General features: G+C 33.3%; 1 protein-coding gene, 1 long non-coding RNA gene and 1 pseudogene across 4 annotated transcripts; 2 read left to right on the top strand and 1 right to left on the bottom strand.

The window, feature by feature from the left end:
* The first annotated feature begins 3,723 nt into the window (after positions 1-3,723).
* LOC140967993 (uncharacterized) lies at positions 3,724-5,113 on the top strand. Its single transcript, XR_012173677.1, has 3 exons — positions 3,724-3,908; positions 4,282-4,347; positions 4,863-5,113. It is a non-coding gene; the product is annotated as an uncharacterized lncRNA (long non-coding RNA).
* Positions 5,114-6,363: 1,250 nt separating this feature from the next.
* LOC140968035 (probable methyltransferase PMT20) lies at positions 6,364-10,463 on the top strand. Of its 3 annotated transcripts, none has more exons than XM_073428875.1 (8): positions 6,364-6,474; positions 7,747-8,038; positions 8,136-8,284; positions 8,422-8,617; positions 8,709-8,919; positions 8,999-9,674; positions 9,789-9,866; positions 9,955-10,463. In XM_073428875.1, the coding sequence occupies exons 2-8, from the start codon at positions 7,769-7,771 to the stop codon at positions 10,175-10,177; spliced, it is 1,803 nt and encodes a 600-aa protein (XP_073284976.1). In that variant the 5' UTR covers positions 6,364-6,474; positions 7,747-7,768; the 3' UTR covers positions 10,178-10,463. The 3 variants fall into 3 exon arrangements, with proteins under 3 accessions (XP_073284976.1, XP_073284978.1, XP_073284977.1); XM_073428877.1 differs by having other exon boundaries at positions 6,427-6,674; XM_073428876.1 differs by having other exon boundaries at positions 6,427-6,590.
* Positions 10,464-10,617: 154 nt separating this feature from the next.
* LOC140968025 (protein Brevis radix-like 1) lies at positions 10,618-14,352 on the bottom strand (annotated as a pseudogene).
* Positions 14,353-14,722: the final 370 nt, after the last annotated feature.

The following is a 14,722-nucleotide window of genomic DNA, read 5'->3' on the forward strand; positions in this document are numbered from 1 at the left end:
AAAAAAAAAAAAAAAAAAAAAAAAAAACCATTCTTTGTGCTTTCGTCAACGATCCAATGGATGGCCCAATTATTTCATAGATTGATCAAAACAATCTTGAGATCCATCTTGATAGAAAATTTATTTAGTTTTTTAAAATGCTTTTAATTAAAAATATTGGATGAATTAATAAGTTTTTTTTATTAATTTAGNAATAATAATAATAATAATAATAATAATAATCCCATAGTGGGAATTAATGTCTTCATTCAACATATGCCTAAAGTTATGATCTGTCCAGATATTTCACCTCGTATAATTATAATTCTGTATTATTATATAATAATGCATCAATCTATTATAGTAACTTATTTAACCATTTTAATGGACGTACAAAATTACATCTACTTTCATTCAATAAAAAAATATAATAATAACTTATTTTAATACGTTTAAAACTAATTAAATAGTTTGTTAATTATAATCAATATCTTAATTATTTAAAAAATTATTTGGTTTAAAAATCGATCTATAATTCACATGCGTGAGTTGCTAGCAATATACGATGCAATCTACATTTATTTTATCATGAGAAAAAAAGTAATGTGAACGAGGAATGGTCACATCGGGTGGCACATGCAGGCACGCACTTTAGTTGTTAGAATAATCAATTGTTGCGGCCCCTATATTTTCCCGACGTTCATAATATATTAGATTTATTTAGACTGTATTTTTTATATGGTAAATATTTTTATAATTATCTAATTTAATTGAATCATTTTTGTAAATATATATATAATATATATGCATTTATATCTGCAGGGAATATTTCTTGACAGATGTGAGTGTATAAGATTGTAAATTTATGTTTTATCATAATTAAGTGTTGTGCTGAATTTTACCACATACAGCGAAACATTAAAGTTTGTAACACAAATTGACTTTAAACAACTACAATGAACAAGATTAAATTTGCACAAGTATAAATACTTATGCGGTGACTCAGAGTTAAAATTAATAACTATAAAACCAATGAGTTTACACAAAAACAATAACAATATTGATTGTTACTAAAATCAATTTTCTCAACACGTTGAAAAAATAAATGTTTTCTAAAATAAAGAACAACACTAAATACAATTAAGAAAGCAAAAACATGATGCCAAATAGTGGAGCAACAAAAACGATATTCAGCCAACTTCGTCACGGATGTTGTCTGTAGATGTCTCCAACAATCAATGCAACGCGTGCAACAGCACTTTTTCGATCAGCAGCGACATTGTGAATTAATTTTCTCTGAAAAGTTTGTGTCGTGCAAAGTGCGTGAATTATCAATCCAAAAGCCTTTAACAATGTCCTTGTTTCTCTTATTTATAGACTTTATAAGTCATAGAGTTTATCTCCATAAGGAAACCTTACACAAAGAAAGCAGAAGTTTAATTAGAAACAAACTCTTTTTAAACAAATATATCATATCACAAAAATCTTAGCATAAATATCTTATTAATTATCATAATATCTAGAAAGACAAAAATCATATTTAAATATTCCAAGATCATATCAATAAGAAAATAAATTTAAGGAACATATTATTGTCAGGAATAAATTATATCTTGAAATTCAAGATTATTTTTCTTTTCAATATTTTTCAATTAAATTTATTAATTGTTTACTACGATACGTATGGATTATTAGACAAAAGTTTATGTGCGTGTTTTGTAGATGCACGTGACCTCACATTAGTTAGTTGTATTTGCCTCTAAAATTTGGCCGACAATATTTGTATAATTCTTAAAAAAAATTATTTATAATTGATATTTGAAACTTATACTCATAAAAAAGTTTGTTTTGCACAAGTTTTTAACAATAAAATTATCTATGTAGGCAATTAAACTAAGAAATAAATCTACTCCGGCGAAATATTAATAATTTAAGTTGGGTAAAATATTCTTAGTTTAATCTCGAATATTATATAATATAATTTTTCTACCAAATATTTTTTTACCAAATATTTTTTATATTGATATATTGTCCAATTTTTTGTTATGTGATATTCATCTATTGAATATTGTACAATTTAGATATATTTGATCACATTCAATATATTAATGACATCTCATTGATCATCACATATATTGACACGATTGGTGATATATATGTGTGTGTGTTCAGAATGCAGCAAATGGCGGGGTGTAGCCGCATCTTGGCATGTGATCCAAAATTAGGTGATGAATTATCTGGCCAACACCATTATTTAATTTAGAATAGATATTTAATTTGATCCTCAAACAGCATCAACCAAATTAAATAAATAGTTTATATTTCCAAATTTTGAAAATAGTGTGTAGAATATATACATATACAAGGGGAAGTTGAATCGAATAATGTAATTAAAAGGTTGCTCACAGTTGGATTTTTCATTATTGTTATTATTATTATTATTATTATTATTATTATTATTATTATTTGAATCTGTATTATAGATTAAGAAAGAGATTCTTAATGGTGAAACCTTTTCTTATGAAAATTGTAAATCACAATTTATTTTACAAGATAATTTGCTTAATATACGATTTAAAAGAGGGTTTCTTTCATGTAATTTTGTGTGAGAATTTTATTATTAAAATAAACTATTATCAGCGATATGCAATATAAATTATTGATTAAATCTTGTCAATTATGAAAATATAACGAAGGTGAATAAATGGGTTCCATTTTCTACTTAATTTTTTTTTTAATATCCATTGATTGAATAAAATATTTTGGTTAGAGACTTTACGCGGAGTGCTCTCGTCACTACACGACTATAATTAATAATATATTAGTTTACTTGCTCATATAAGAATAATAATCTACTTTTTTGTTAATCTAGTCAAATGTTTATTTGAAAATATTATTTATTTATATACTAATTATGTATATATCCTAAACTAATCAAATTATTGAATAGAAAAATATAATCTTAATTAAATTGACAAAATAAAAAGAATAAAACATATATATAATGATGGAGACATGCTTGTTTTGTGCACGACACATAACATGAAGTTTTTCTTCATTGATTATGAATGCAAAGCTGTCATCATATCGAAGGTCGATCCAAGTGAAGGACATATATATATATACGCATGCATCATGCATGCATGTTGAGAATAAAGAAATAATCAATATACAATTATTGGAAAGTTTTTGCTAGATCTACATGCAAATAATAATATTTTATTTTTTACTATTTTTAATCAATGGACAAAAAATAAACGAATAATATATAATTCAACGACTGTTGTTAATTAGATTCGTAACGTTTTCTAGCGTGAAATGAGAAATTGAATAGAGTAATTGTAGGCTTCGAATAAGAATTGGTATCACTAAAAATTTAAATAATGTTTGCATAAACATAATTTAGCATCCCAATTGAATCTTTACATATGTATTGTGAGACCCCGTAATTTGATTAACGTTAATTATGTCGATTATGGAAATAGATTTGAAAATATTGCATTAAAATGTTGATGGCAATTGTGTAAATTATTAGAAAAATACTCAATTAAATTTGATGGCATTTGTGTAAATAAAGTGAAAAATACTTGATTTAATTTTAAGGGCAATATTGTCATTACCAAAAAGATGAGAATATCATGATTTGGTTACTACCTGTACGCCTCTTGCTCATTGGAGAATGCATCCAACTTGTTCCTTAACACAAATAAGTGGTTTACGTGTAAGCCACTAAAGGAAAGAAAAGGTGGTGAGTTAATTTCAATTAAAGAAGAGAAACGAAAGTAAAGAAGAAACAAGAACGAAGCGAGAAAGAAAAAGAAGAAACAGAGGGGCTTCAAGTTCTAACCCTCAAAATTATATTGACTTGTTGTTTAAACTCTGGATAAATTATATATTTGAAATCTTCGTGTTGAGAACGTCCTTTTGAGGTAATTTTCTCTTAGACTTGACATCTTTATTTAATGAATTGATAGAATAGCATGTATATGAATTTGATTTCAATATATGCGATAAAATAGTTGATGAAAAATTAACGTACACAGTTGAAATTAAATTATATCAAGATTTCAATTTTATATGAATTTGTGAAGTTTAAAAATAATTTTGAAACTTTAAATCTTGAATTGGACATGACTAGATAAATATTATTGATGAGATACAAGTAATTATTGGGATCTATTATATGATATAATTCTCCTAATAATTTAAATTTTAAACTGAATAGCGTAGAATGACTTATACGCTAATAGAGTTGCAACTTGAATGAATTCATGGATTAAAAGGAATATTTTGGCTATGTAGATTGAGTGTCAATATTAAAATCATAATTGTGGAGCACGCTATATTGACTGAAGACGAAGAATTGAGGTATGTTGCGACCAGGTAACATACGACATGTATCTGTATTATATGATATATGTTTGATTGATTGGATTGAGATACATGTCTATATTCTTTATTTGTTGAGTTGATGTGGTATACATGATATGCACGTTGAGCTATGATCTTTGGATACCCTGATGTGATTTGATTTGATTCTGGGTTTATGAACACAATGTTATGTTTGGTATTACATGACCCTTAAAGCATAGTCATTTGTGGCCACGATGATTGATTGAGATTTGGGATTTGATGGCGCTTTGTCGACGCTATCATACGATTATCCCTGATTGAGGCCAGTGTGCCAGCTCAAGCATTGATTTGATAGCGATTCGATTGACTCTGACATGTGCTCAGTGGATGGGCATTTGACCTGATACCTCCACGATATACATGCATTGCATATCATATATCATTGTTTAGATATCTGTGATATATATTGTGGTTGCTTCAGACTGAGCTTTGCTCAACCCAGATGGTCATGTTGTTGTATTTGTATGTAGACAATGACAGGTACTACAGGATATCAGGAGACCGGAGATGATACTTCTGGAGGAAGTCACAGTTTGAGTTGAGGTTTCGTGGTCTTTCCCAGTATATATGTTATGTTTCTATATATCGGGGTATGTCCCGAGGATATGATTTGTTGTTGTATGAGTTGTTTTGATTATGTGTGGAATGTTTTATGATGTGAGATGAAATACTATTTTTATTAGTCAAATAGCATATTTTAGGCTCATTGTAAAGAAATTTTAAACTCATTTTCCGCTGTAATTAATTAACCCTAATCAAATTGCATTGTAATAACGATTAGGAGCTAAGAGCTCCACATGAATAAACATTTTCACGTGGATAAGTAGGTATTAAAGCAAACTCAAAAAGAAAAAGGTGGCAAGAATTGATCTTTTTGTATAAATAAAAGTTTTGGAAATTGAATGATTATTTTATATTTTTATCCGACGTTTTCTAATTGTATGTGCATTTATTTATTTTTTTAATCTCAGTTTTATTTAAGATTTTAAAAAAAAAAAAAAGAAAAAAAGGAGAGCAGCCGACAGATTGGGAAAAACAAAGAAAACGAAAATCAGAATGGGCGTTGAATAGTTTAGGCAAATTTATAAATTAGTCAAAATCCATGTGAAGTTTGTTAAATAGCTGTGCTCCTCCATTCATGCCAATTGCCAGATCCATCCAATTATTTTTTTCATTTCATAATAATATTTTATTCTTATCTACAAATGACGGCACTTATTTTATTCACGAATTTACACTTTCCTCTTTTATTTATTTAATAACATATTATTATTGTCATTTTAATTAGAAACCCCTAGTAATATATTTATTGGAGTTCTGATTTTTTTAAGTTTTTTTAAAAAAATTTAAACAGCCGGCCTAGAAGATTAGAACGTGGAGTAACATATTTTTATTATGAAATGTTATAAAAATGCTCGGTAAAATTATTTGTGAAAAATAAAATAAGGTGTTCGATAATTTGTAATCTCCCAGCTTCAGCAAGTGATCAGATAAGAAATTTAAATACAATATTCATGCTATGCTGTCTTACAACATTAATTAAAATAATCACTCAGATCCATTTAAAATAAGTCAATATTTCTTCGACAAATATTTAATGTGGAAAAGACAACCCGACCCATGATCCATTTTAAATGCATAGCTACGTGGCATATTTGCAGTGGACCATATTTTCGAGTAGCAGTTATTTCTGGTAAACATAGGAAGTCATTTCCATAATAATAATAATAATAATAATAATAATAATAATTAATTCCACACAACCTATTTTTTGTGTCCCATAACTTCATCTATAATCTATAAAGTTGATTATTCACCCATTTTTCCACTATTTTGTTAAACTGAATTAACCCCACAAAGAAAAACACAACACAATGAAGAAACAAGCAGGAAGGCACCTTTTAAACAAAAAAGGAATATATATTATTTATTTATTTATTCTATGATAATAATAATAAGAAAACCAGTTAAAAGACAGCTACGCATAACACATGCCTCCCTAATGTCTATATGCATGAGAGGATGAACTTCGGTGCGGCAGGGTAAAGTACATTCACATCTTTCCCTCATCCTTTTCACAAGGTTGGGTACCACTCTATCAATTTGCTGTCGCATTCTTTTGTCCCTGATTCAACAATAAATACGTAGTATTGTAAGAGGGATTTCTATTCGTTCTTGGGTTGGCATTGGTTCTTAAGGTTTGCAGTCTTGTTTCCGGAAAGTACTTTGAGTTTAGTCGCCCTCGATTTTGTGGCAGACATATACGCTTTCTTTTGTGTGAGGTACTTTTTCTCGATCTTTTAACGTTTCTGATAATCGGATTATATCATATATTTTTGATGTTTTGTGGGACAGATCTTGACTCCGCTCTTTGCGTTGTGCCTTTTCTGGTTAATTTGACAATGTTCTCTGTTTCTTGTGTTTTTTTTTTTTTTTTTTTTTTTTTTTTTTTTTTTTTTGTCGAAATTTTCGAAAATGGGCTGCCTCCGTTTCCATGATCTTAGTTTTTTCTTCTATGTGTTGGAAAATTTTGGCTTACATTCCAATTTTGGCAATCGGATCTGATTTGGAGTTTGGAGGAGGCTCTTGAGCTTGTATGCATATTTTAGTTAAAATATTGGATGTTTATTGCAAATTCAATTCTGGCATCTTGGGTTTGTATTTTTCCTTGTTGTTAGAACTTCGGATTTTTAAAAAAAAATATATTCAGAGGGATTGGTTTGTTACTTTGTTTCTTGAGTCATCTTTTCTTCATCTGTAAGGCATGATTAAATTTTTTTTGCAAGTAGTACTTTTGGTTTCTTTTGCATGGCTACGCTAGTTAAGTGGGATTCTTTTATTTGGTGGTTTCTTTTTCTTTCATCTTTTGTTAGATTAACGATGAAGAGGGCCCTCAAGAAGTAGGCAGAAATTCATTCAGATTTGGGCTCCAACATCACACAAATATTGGCATAAAAATTGCTTCCCTTTTTCTTCAATTTCTCTAGTTCTTTACTTCATATTTTCTTGTCTTGATTGCTAGTTCTCATAAGTTTCCTTTTTGCAACTGTGGTAACGCTTCTAACTCACAGTTAGCTCCTACATCACCTTATTGTAAATTTTTGTGTATTCGGGAATCGGGATTTGCTGCTATATTTGTGTTAGATTAAGCTATTTATATGTATATAATCTTTTTCAGACGCTACTCTTGATAGAAATGGATGTATGCCTTTTTCGTCTACACTTTCATGAAATTATTCTGTTTCATGCCTGTTCGATTCATGATTTGTAAGGGTCTGAAATGTGTTCGACAATTTGGACTTATTTTTTAAGCTTAAGTTGCAGTGATATTCATCTAGTCTCATATACATGCAGATTGTAGAAAAATCAAGAAACCATGAAGGATAAAGATGGAAAACCAAGTTCTCACCCTAGTAAAAATTCTAGGGCAGTTCCCATGTCGATAATGTTCATCGCATTATGTGGATTTTCGTTCTATCTTGGTGGAATTTTTTGTTCAGAGAAAGATATATTTGTAGCTAAAGATATCGGTAAATCCGTGGAAACATCCAAGGAAACGGCCGGAGGATCTCTTCAAATTAAAGCTGCAACTTTTCCCGAATGTGGTCCTGAATTTCAAGATTACACGCCCTGCACAGATCCGAAGGTTGCCTTCTAATATTCGATTCAGAGGCTTTTTATTCAGTTAATTTCTTGTTTTAAATGTTGTGCTGATGAGATTATGCTTTCCTTTTCTCTTGCAGAGATGGAAAAAGTACAATCTTCATCGCCTTTCGTTTCTTGAACGACATTGCCCTCCAGTGTTTGAAAAGAAAGAATGCATAATTCCCCCACCTGACGGTTATAAATTACCGATCAGATGGCCCAAGAGCAGGGACGAATGTTGGTACAGGTAATTTCGTTATCCTGCTAAAAATACTGGTTTTGTTCCATTGCAATTATGCTGGGGAGCGATCTGCGGGTAAAGGGAAGGCTTCATTTAACAAGTTATACTAAATGCATAAATTTTCAATGATCGGTTCTGCCCAGGAATGTTCCATATGATTGGATTAACAAACAAAAGTCTAATCAACACTGGCTTAAGAAAGAAGGGGAGAAGTTCCTCTTTCCCGGTGGTGGCACAATGTTTCCAAATGGTGTCAGTCTGTATGTTGATTTGATGCAAGATTTGATCCCGGAAATGAAAGATGGAACGATCCGAACTGCCATTGATACCGGATGTGGGGTGAGTACGATTTGTATGTTTCTCCCATGAGCTGCGTACATCTGTATTTTACCATCAAGTATTGAAGTTCTTGAGTGCACAATTTGTATAGGTTGCTAGCTGGGGAGGAGATTTACTTGATCGTGGGATCCTGACGGTCTCACTTGCCCCGAGAGATAATCACGAGGCTCAAGTTCAATTTGCTCTAGAACGCGGAATTCCTGCGATTCTTGGTGTCATCTCAACACAACGACTTCCTTTTCCTTCGAGCTCTTTCGACATGGCACATTGCTCAAGATGCCTTATACCATGGACCGAATTCGGTAATTCCCTAGGAAACTAGAAATATCCACAACCCTTTCTCCGAGCATGGTTCTTTACTTGTTTATTCTGAATTTTCAGGTGGAATTTACCTATTAGAGATAAACCGTGTTCTTCGGCCTGGTGGTTTCTGGGTTCTCTCAGGCCCTCCGGTAAACTATGAGAATCGTTGGAGGGGATGGAATACGACCATTGAAGAGCAGAAATCGGATTATGAGAAGTTGCAAGAATTGCTTACTTCAATGTGTTTCAAATTGTACAAGAAGAAAGACGACATTGCTGTCTGGCAGAAATCATCTGATAGCAGCTGTTACAGTAAACTTGATGCTCCCGATACGTATCCTCCAAAATGTGATGACAGTCTTGAACCCGATTCAGCATGGTACACTCCAATCCGAGGTTGTGTTGTTACTCCTAATCCGAAGTACAAAAAACTAGCATTAAAATCGCTCCCAAAATGGCCGGAACGGCTGCATACTTCCCCAGAACGTGTTTCTGATGTTCGTGGTGGAAGTGACGGTGCTTTCAAGCACGACGATAGTGAATGGAAGTCACGAGTAAAACACTATAGGAAGTTGCTCCCTGCTATCGGAACGGACAAGATAAGAAACATCATGGACATGAACACTATGTATGGAGGTTTCGCTGCTGGTTTAGTTGAGTACCCTTCATGGGTCATGAATGTTGTTTCCTCTTATGCTCCTAATACACTTGGCGTGGTGTATGATAGAGGCCTCGTCGGGACATATCACGACTGGTAACTTACGCCCTCTCACTCGAAAATAGATCACAGTATCAGCACTGCACCCCGGCCCACCCCCCACCAGGGTCTGATTTTTCAACAGTGTCTCATATTTGTCTGTCTTATTAGGTGTGAGGCTTTCTCAACATATCCTCGAACATATGATCTTCTTCATCTAGACGGCCTTTTCACCGCTGAAAGTCAAAGGTGAACAATCGAATACCACATTTCTTGATAAAATTTCTTCTTATTCAGCTGCAAAACGACTTTACAGGAACTATTTTTTATTTGACAGGTGCGAAATGAAGTATGTTTTGCTTGAAATGGATCGTATCCTCCGGCCAAATGGGTACACCTTAATTCGAGAATCGATCTACTTTGTGGATGCGGTGGCTACATTAGCTAAAGGGATGAGATGGGATTGCCGGAAAGAAGACACTGAGTACGGTGTCAAATCAGAAAAGATTCTGATTTGCCAAAAGAAACTCTGGTATTCCTCAAATAAAAGTTCAAGATAATACAGAGAAATAAGATGCAAATTCTGGGTACAAGTTTGTTTACACAGAGATCCATTTATTTATATGTTTTTTTTATACCACATGAAGCCATATATCGGAACAACAGTTTCAAGTTCATATCTTCCAAATAACATTTAGTACTTTTCTTTTTGACAAAGTATTCTCTAGAAGGCTCTAAGCAAATCTTATCGAGTTGTACGTTACATTGATGTTTATAGTGATTATTTATTTATGTTTATCGGCAAATAAATGATATTAATGAGAGAATCGTGAAGTGTTTACTTTCTGTATGACTGACATCAAAAGAAATCTATATCAGTCGTCAAGAACTTGAGAAAAGATCTTCAGACTGATTAAAATTCATGATATAACAAAATAGTTACAGACAAATGCTCCAAAGAATAGTTGTTCAAACTATAAAAATATCAAATCTTGCATCAGTATAATTTAAGAAAACCATGCTGATGAGACAGGTGAAATTTAACTGTTCAATAATTAGTGGTGTAAGCCTGAACAAAATCTTGAATAAAACAAGGCCTAGGCTGGGATAAAACACCGAAAACAAAGCAGCAACTCGATGAAAAATCTGGTTGAATTTAAACTCTCTTTATAAGACAATATTTTTAAGTAAAACTAACGTCGTGGTTACTTTTTCTAACCACAACAATGGTGGTTAATTCAGGCCCGTCGGTCACCGGTGTTCCAATGTTAATGTCTCTGATGTACTAGCAAAGATATTGAGATTGTATTCTATCCCGGTTAGATTCCCACCAAAGCTTCGCACGTGCCTCTCCGAATTTCTCGCGACTACAAAAGATGGTTTAATTTCAAACGTATTGTTTAGACTTTAGACACCTATAAAATCGAGAATCAATAATATTGGGAAAATCTCACAAGGTATGAGTTTGGTTACCTGAATCTGAGTCGTCGAAGCTCTCTGGTTCCATCGGGAAATTGTCTGATGGTAATATAAACACCTGGCTCATCTTCTTCAATCCACTCGGACTCAATGTCACTTGCATTGCTAACCGATATTGAGGCCTCATCTCGAGATGAAGTCGTCATTCTTGATGCTTCCATAGTCTCACTCTTCGTGCCAGCGTCGTGGTATGCACTGGATCCGTGGTTGTAATGCTGGCTTCCACCATGGGGATGGTACCGCGGAGTCCATTCTTTGTTTACCGATGGAGTCACTCGAGGGCTTTCCATGGCTAACCCAAGCCTTGAATATGTCGAGTCTCTCTGCAGTAATAGGAAGTAAAGGCTTAAATTTTGTGGATATATAAGCAATTATCTTCAAAAAAAGAACAACTGTTTCTTTAACAACGAAAGCGATTCGAATAGAAAGATGATCTTAATCTTGTTGAACAAGAGCACAATGGAAGAGAAAATGAGTCTGACTTACTCCATCTTCTGATCTCCCTGGAGTATTGTAAGCTTGCTGATTGAATTTCTGGACATTATACAGCTCCATTATTCGTTCGTAATTTTCGGCCCACCATCTTTGTGCTTCCCATTTGTTAAACATCTCCCGGCTTCAAATTCCAATCAAGACGGAGGTCATAAAATAAAAACAAAGCGGACATCCAAGTTAATTTTATTTTGAAATTTAGATACGATTTCTTGAAAATCATCTAGACACAAATGTTGTTAACGGGTGTATACCAGAAACGGATCCTTTTAAGATCGTTCCCGCCTTGAGGAAGAGACAGAAAAGTAATCTGAACACCCGGCTCCACTTGTGCAATCCATTCTTTTGATTCATCTTCCTTCTCTAGCACCGTGTCTCTAGATTCTAGTCCACCAGAAAATTTTGGGTCAGGCTGAGCTGGACGATTTCCGACTCTAAAAAATCCCAAGCTGGAGCATGACTGGAGCTTCCTGGTTGCACAAAAGGGTACAGAACCCCCTCTGATATTGTATCGAAATCGGGGTAAGGTATTCGTTTCTTGAAGTTGTCATCTGTCTGACCGGGCATACATTTGTACGCTCCCGAAGCCTTCAATGCCATATCCTTGATCTGGTGTTAAGAAATTGTGCTAGAATTCTTAGCCAATATATGAATGGAAAACTACACATAAAACCATACTTTTCAAATTCTCATTTAACAATAATCGAACCAATTGGTATGTATCCAATCTTTGAGAAATAAAGCTCTGACTCTCAAACAGAGCATATTTCTAATTCAAACTGAAATTAGGACACTGAGAAAGTAGTGAAAATATTGTTTTAGCTTTCAGAGTATTCTCCGTTCTAAGAAGAAAGTTAAAGTTGAATACATAAAAAAATTAGAAACAAAGAATTAATACACACACGCGCACACACACATATGTTATACCTTAATACATGATATATAATTTGAATATTCAAAAACTATATCCTAATTAGACTTCAAAAATTTCCAGTTTGACTAATTGATCACGCATGGAAAACTGGAAAACAGGTTTATCCCAAAAAAATAAACTTAAAAGAGAAAAGAACAAGGGCTGGACCAGACATATTGGGACCAGATTTGGACACATGATCCGAGGTGTGAGCGTGACAATGTTCCCTTCTTTGGAAGTCATTATCGATTCGTTGCTGCCTGCCTCAATTATACGACAAACCATTACTGATGATGCAATAAGCTTTCTTGAAACAGTCTAGCCATATGAAAAAGGCTTGCCCAAACGCCTTGCTCCTTCCATTATACACTTTGGTTGTGTTGGGAAAAAAATCGTCTATAACATTCCCATGCAACTAATGAGCTGTAACTTCTTTTAACCTTCTATAATCAATATATGAATCAAATTTTTATTTGTGTTATACATGCAGATTGTTACACAAAAAATGTTATAAAAATTTATTATCGTCTTGTGGAGTCTCGCGCTCTACCGAGACTTATTCAGATCCAAAACCAAGAACTTGACCACTTCCATAGAAGGTTACAAGAGTGGACCCATCGTTGGATGTGGAAAAAGTAACATTAATTAAGAAGAGTGGTTACATGGATTAAGAATATCTACTTTTTCTGTTAATAATAATTATAAGAGATCAATTATACGTGGATTAAACGAAAGAAATTCAATAATTAGAGAGAGGAGAGTACTGGAACCTGGGTAGTGAGGCTTTTGAGGGTGTCTTTAGGATTTGGAGTCCTACGCGGGGTATCCTCACCCCCATCTTCCATTCTTTGCTTCGAGCAAGTAATACACGTCAACATCTTTCCCCTTACCACTCACTTTTTCTTTTTATTTCTACTACTCCTGCAACAATAATTAATAATTCAAGATTTGGTTGATATATATACACCCTCCAATCTCTTCTGCGAGATTCTATTTTCTTGCCCATGTTCAAGTTTTTCCCTTTAAAAAAATACAACAATTGAGATTTTACTATTATATTTTGAGATTTTTTATTGAATTTATTAAGAATTGTTCTATAATTTTATATGTAACATTATTTAGGAAATATAGCTGACGAATGAATGAATGCTTATCGGACAAAATAATGATTCTTGTCCAGTCCACGCTTGTGGGCGCTTGGACAAGAATTTTAAATTAAGATGATAATAATTTTATTTAAGTAACGTTCCTTACCCAATCCTCCAAAAAACATTTCTTTAAATTTCTCTCTATTTTCTCATAACCTTAGCACGAAAGAAGAAAAAGGAAAAAATAAATTACCGCGCGCAGTCATGGAATCTTGGAAAAAAAATATATACTTATTTATGCTACAAAAAAATACACCAAACAAAATGAATGCAAAAGAATACCTGATTAAACAAAGAAAACTACCTCGAAAAATGGAATCTTTGGCTCTTGAAAGTTGCGGGGTGGAAAACCCTTGAAGGATTCTGTCCGGGAACTTTCTCGCAATGGCAAAACAAGAGAGAGAAGTAACCAAAATAAAAGAAAGAAAAATCAAACTAAAGAAATTAAAGAACAGCTAGCCGGTAGATAGATTGGATCGAGTTTTAAACAAATCTTTAAATGGGCAGTGAAGATAAATAATTCTCGATCTGCATGCAGCTCCATATATAAAAACTTTGGTAGGAGAATATTCTCCCACGATACAACTCGCCGCCGCCTACTTCTGATTCTTTGCGGCAAGGTTTCCCCTACATTTATACCTCTTAAGTTTTGGCGGGTGCATGAATGGGAACAAAAATGGGCTATGGAGACAGGCAAATAGAGATTCCAGGGTTGTGGTGTGGGTGGTATTGATAGTGGGTGGACACCTTCTTACTAACCGAAATTAAGAAGAAAACAAAAAGGGAAACCATAGCACAGAATTTGTGCATCATGTATTTGTTGGGATTGTACCCTGATATATTTGTGTGTGTGTGTGTGTGTCTATATATATATATATATATATACATGAGCTCGGGGCGTGACAGAATGGTATCAGAGCCGGTCACCGGTATGGAACACCGGGAAATAAGTGTTATGCGGGGCAAAGTGCTACGTGCATGGGAGCCACCTCTTGAACCTGCGGGGCAAAATGCTACTTGACGGGAGCCACCTCTTGAACATGTAGGAGCCACCTCTAGATTTTCGGTGCTGG

This window comes from Primulina huaijiensis, unplaced genomic scaffold (genome assembly GCF_012295235.1).
Source record: "Primulina huaijiensis isolate GDHJ02 unplaced genomic scaffold, ASM1229523v2 scaffold32015, whole genome shotgun sequence".
NCBI classification, from domain to species: domain Eukaryota; kingdom Viridiplantae; phylum Streptophyta; class Magnoliopsida; order Lamiales; family Gesneriaceae; genus Primulina; species Primulina huaijiensis.

Excerpts from the sequence above, each read along its gene's own strand:
- LOC140968035 (XM_073428875.1), top strand. The coding sequence starts at position 7,769 with ATGAAGGATAAAGATGGAAAACCAAGTTCTCACCCTAGTAAAAATTCT. Across the intron at positions 8,039-8,135 it reads CGCCCTGCACAGATCCGAAG|AGATGGAAAAAGTACAATCT; the intron begins GTTGCCTTCTAA and ends TTTCTCTTGCAG. Across the intron at positions 8,920-8,998 it reads TATACCATGGACCGAATTCG|GTGGAATTTACCTATTAGAG; the intron begins GTAATTCCCTAG and ends CTGAATTTTCAG.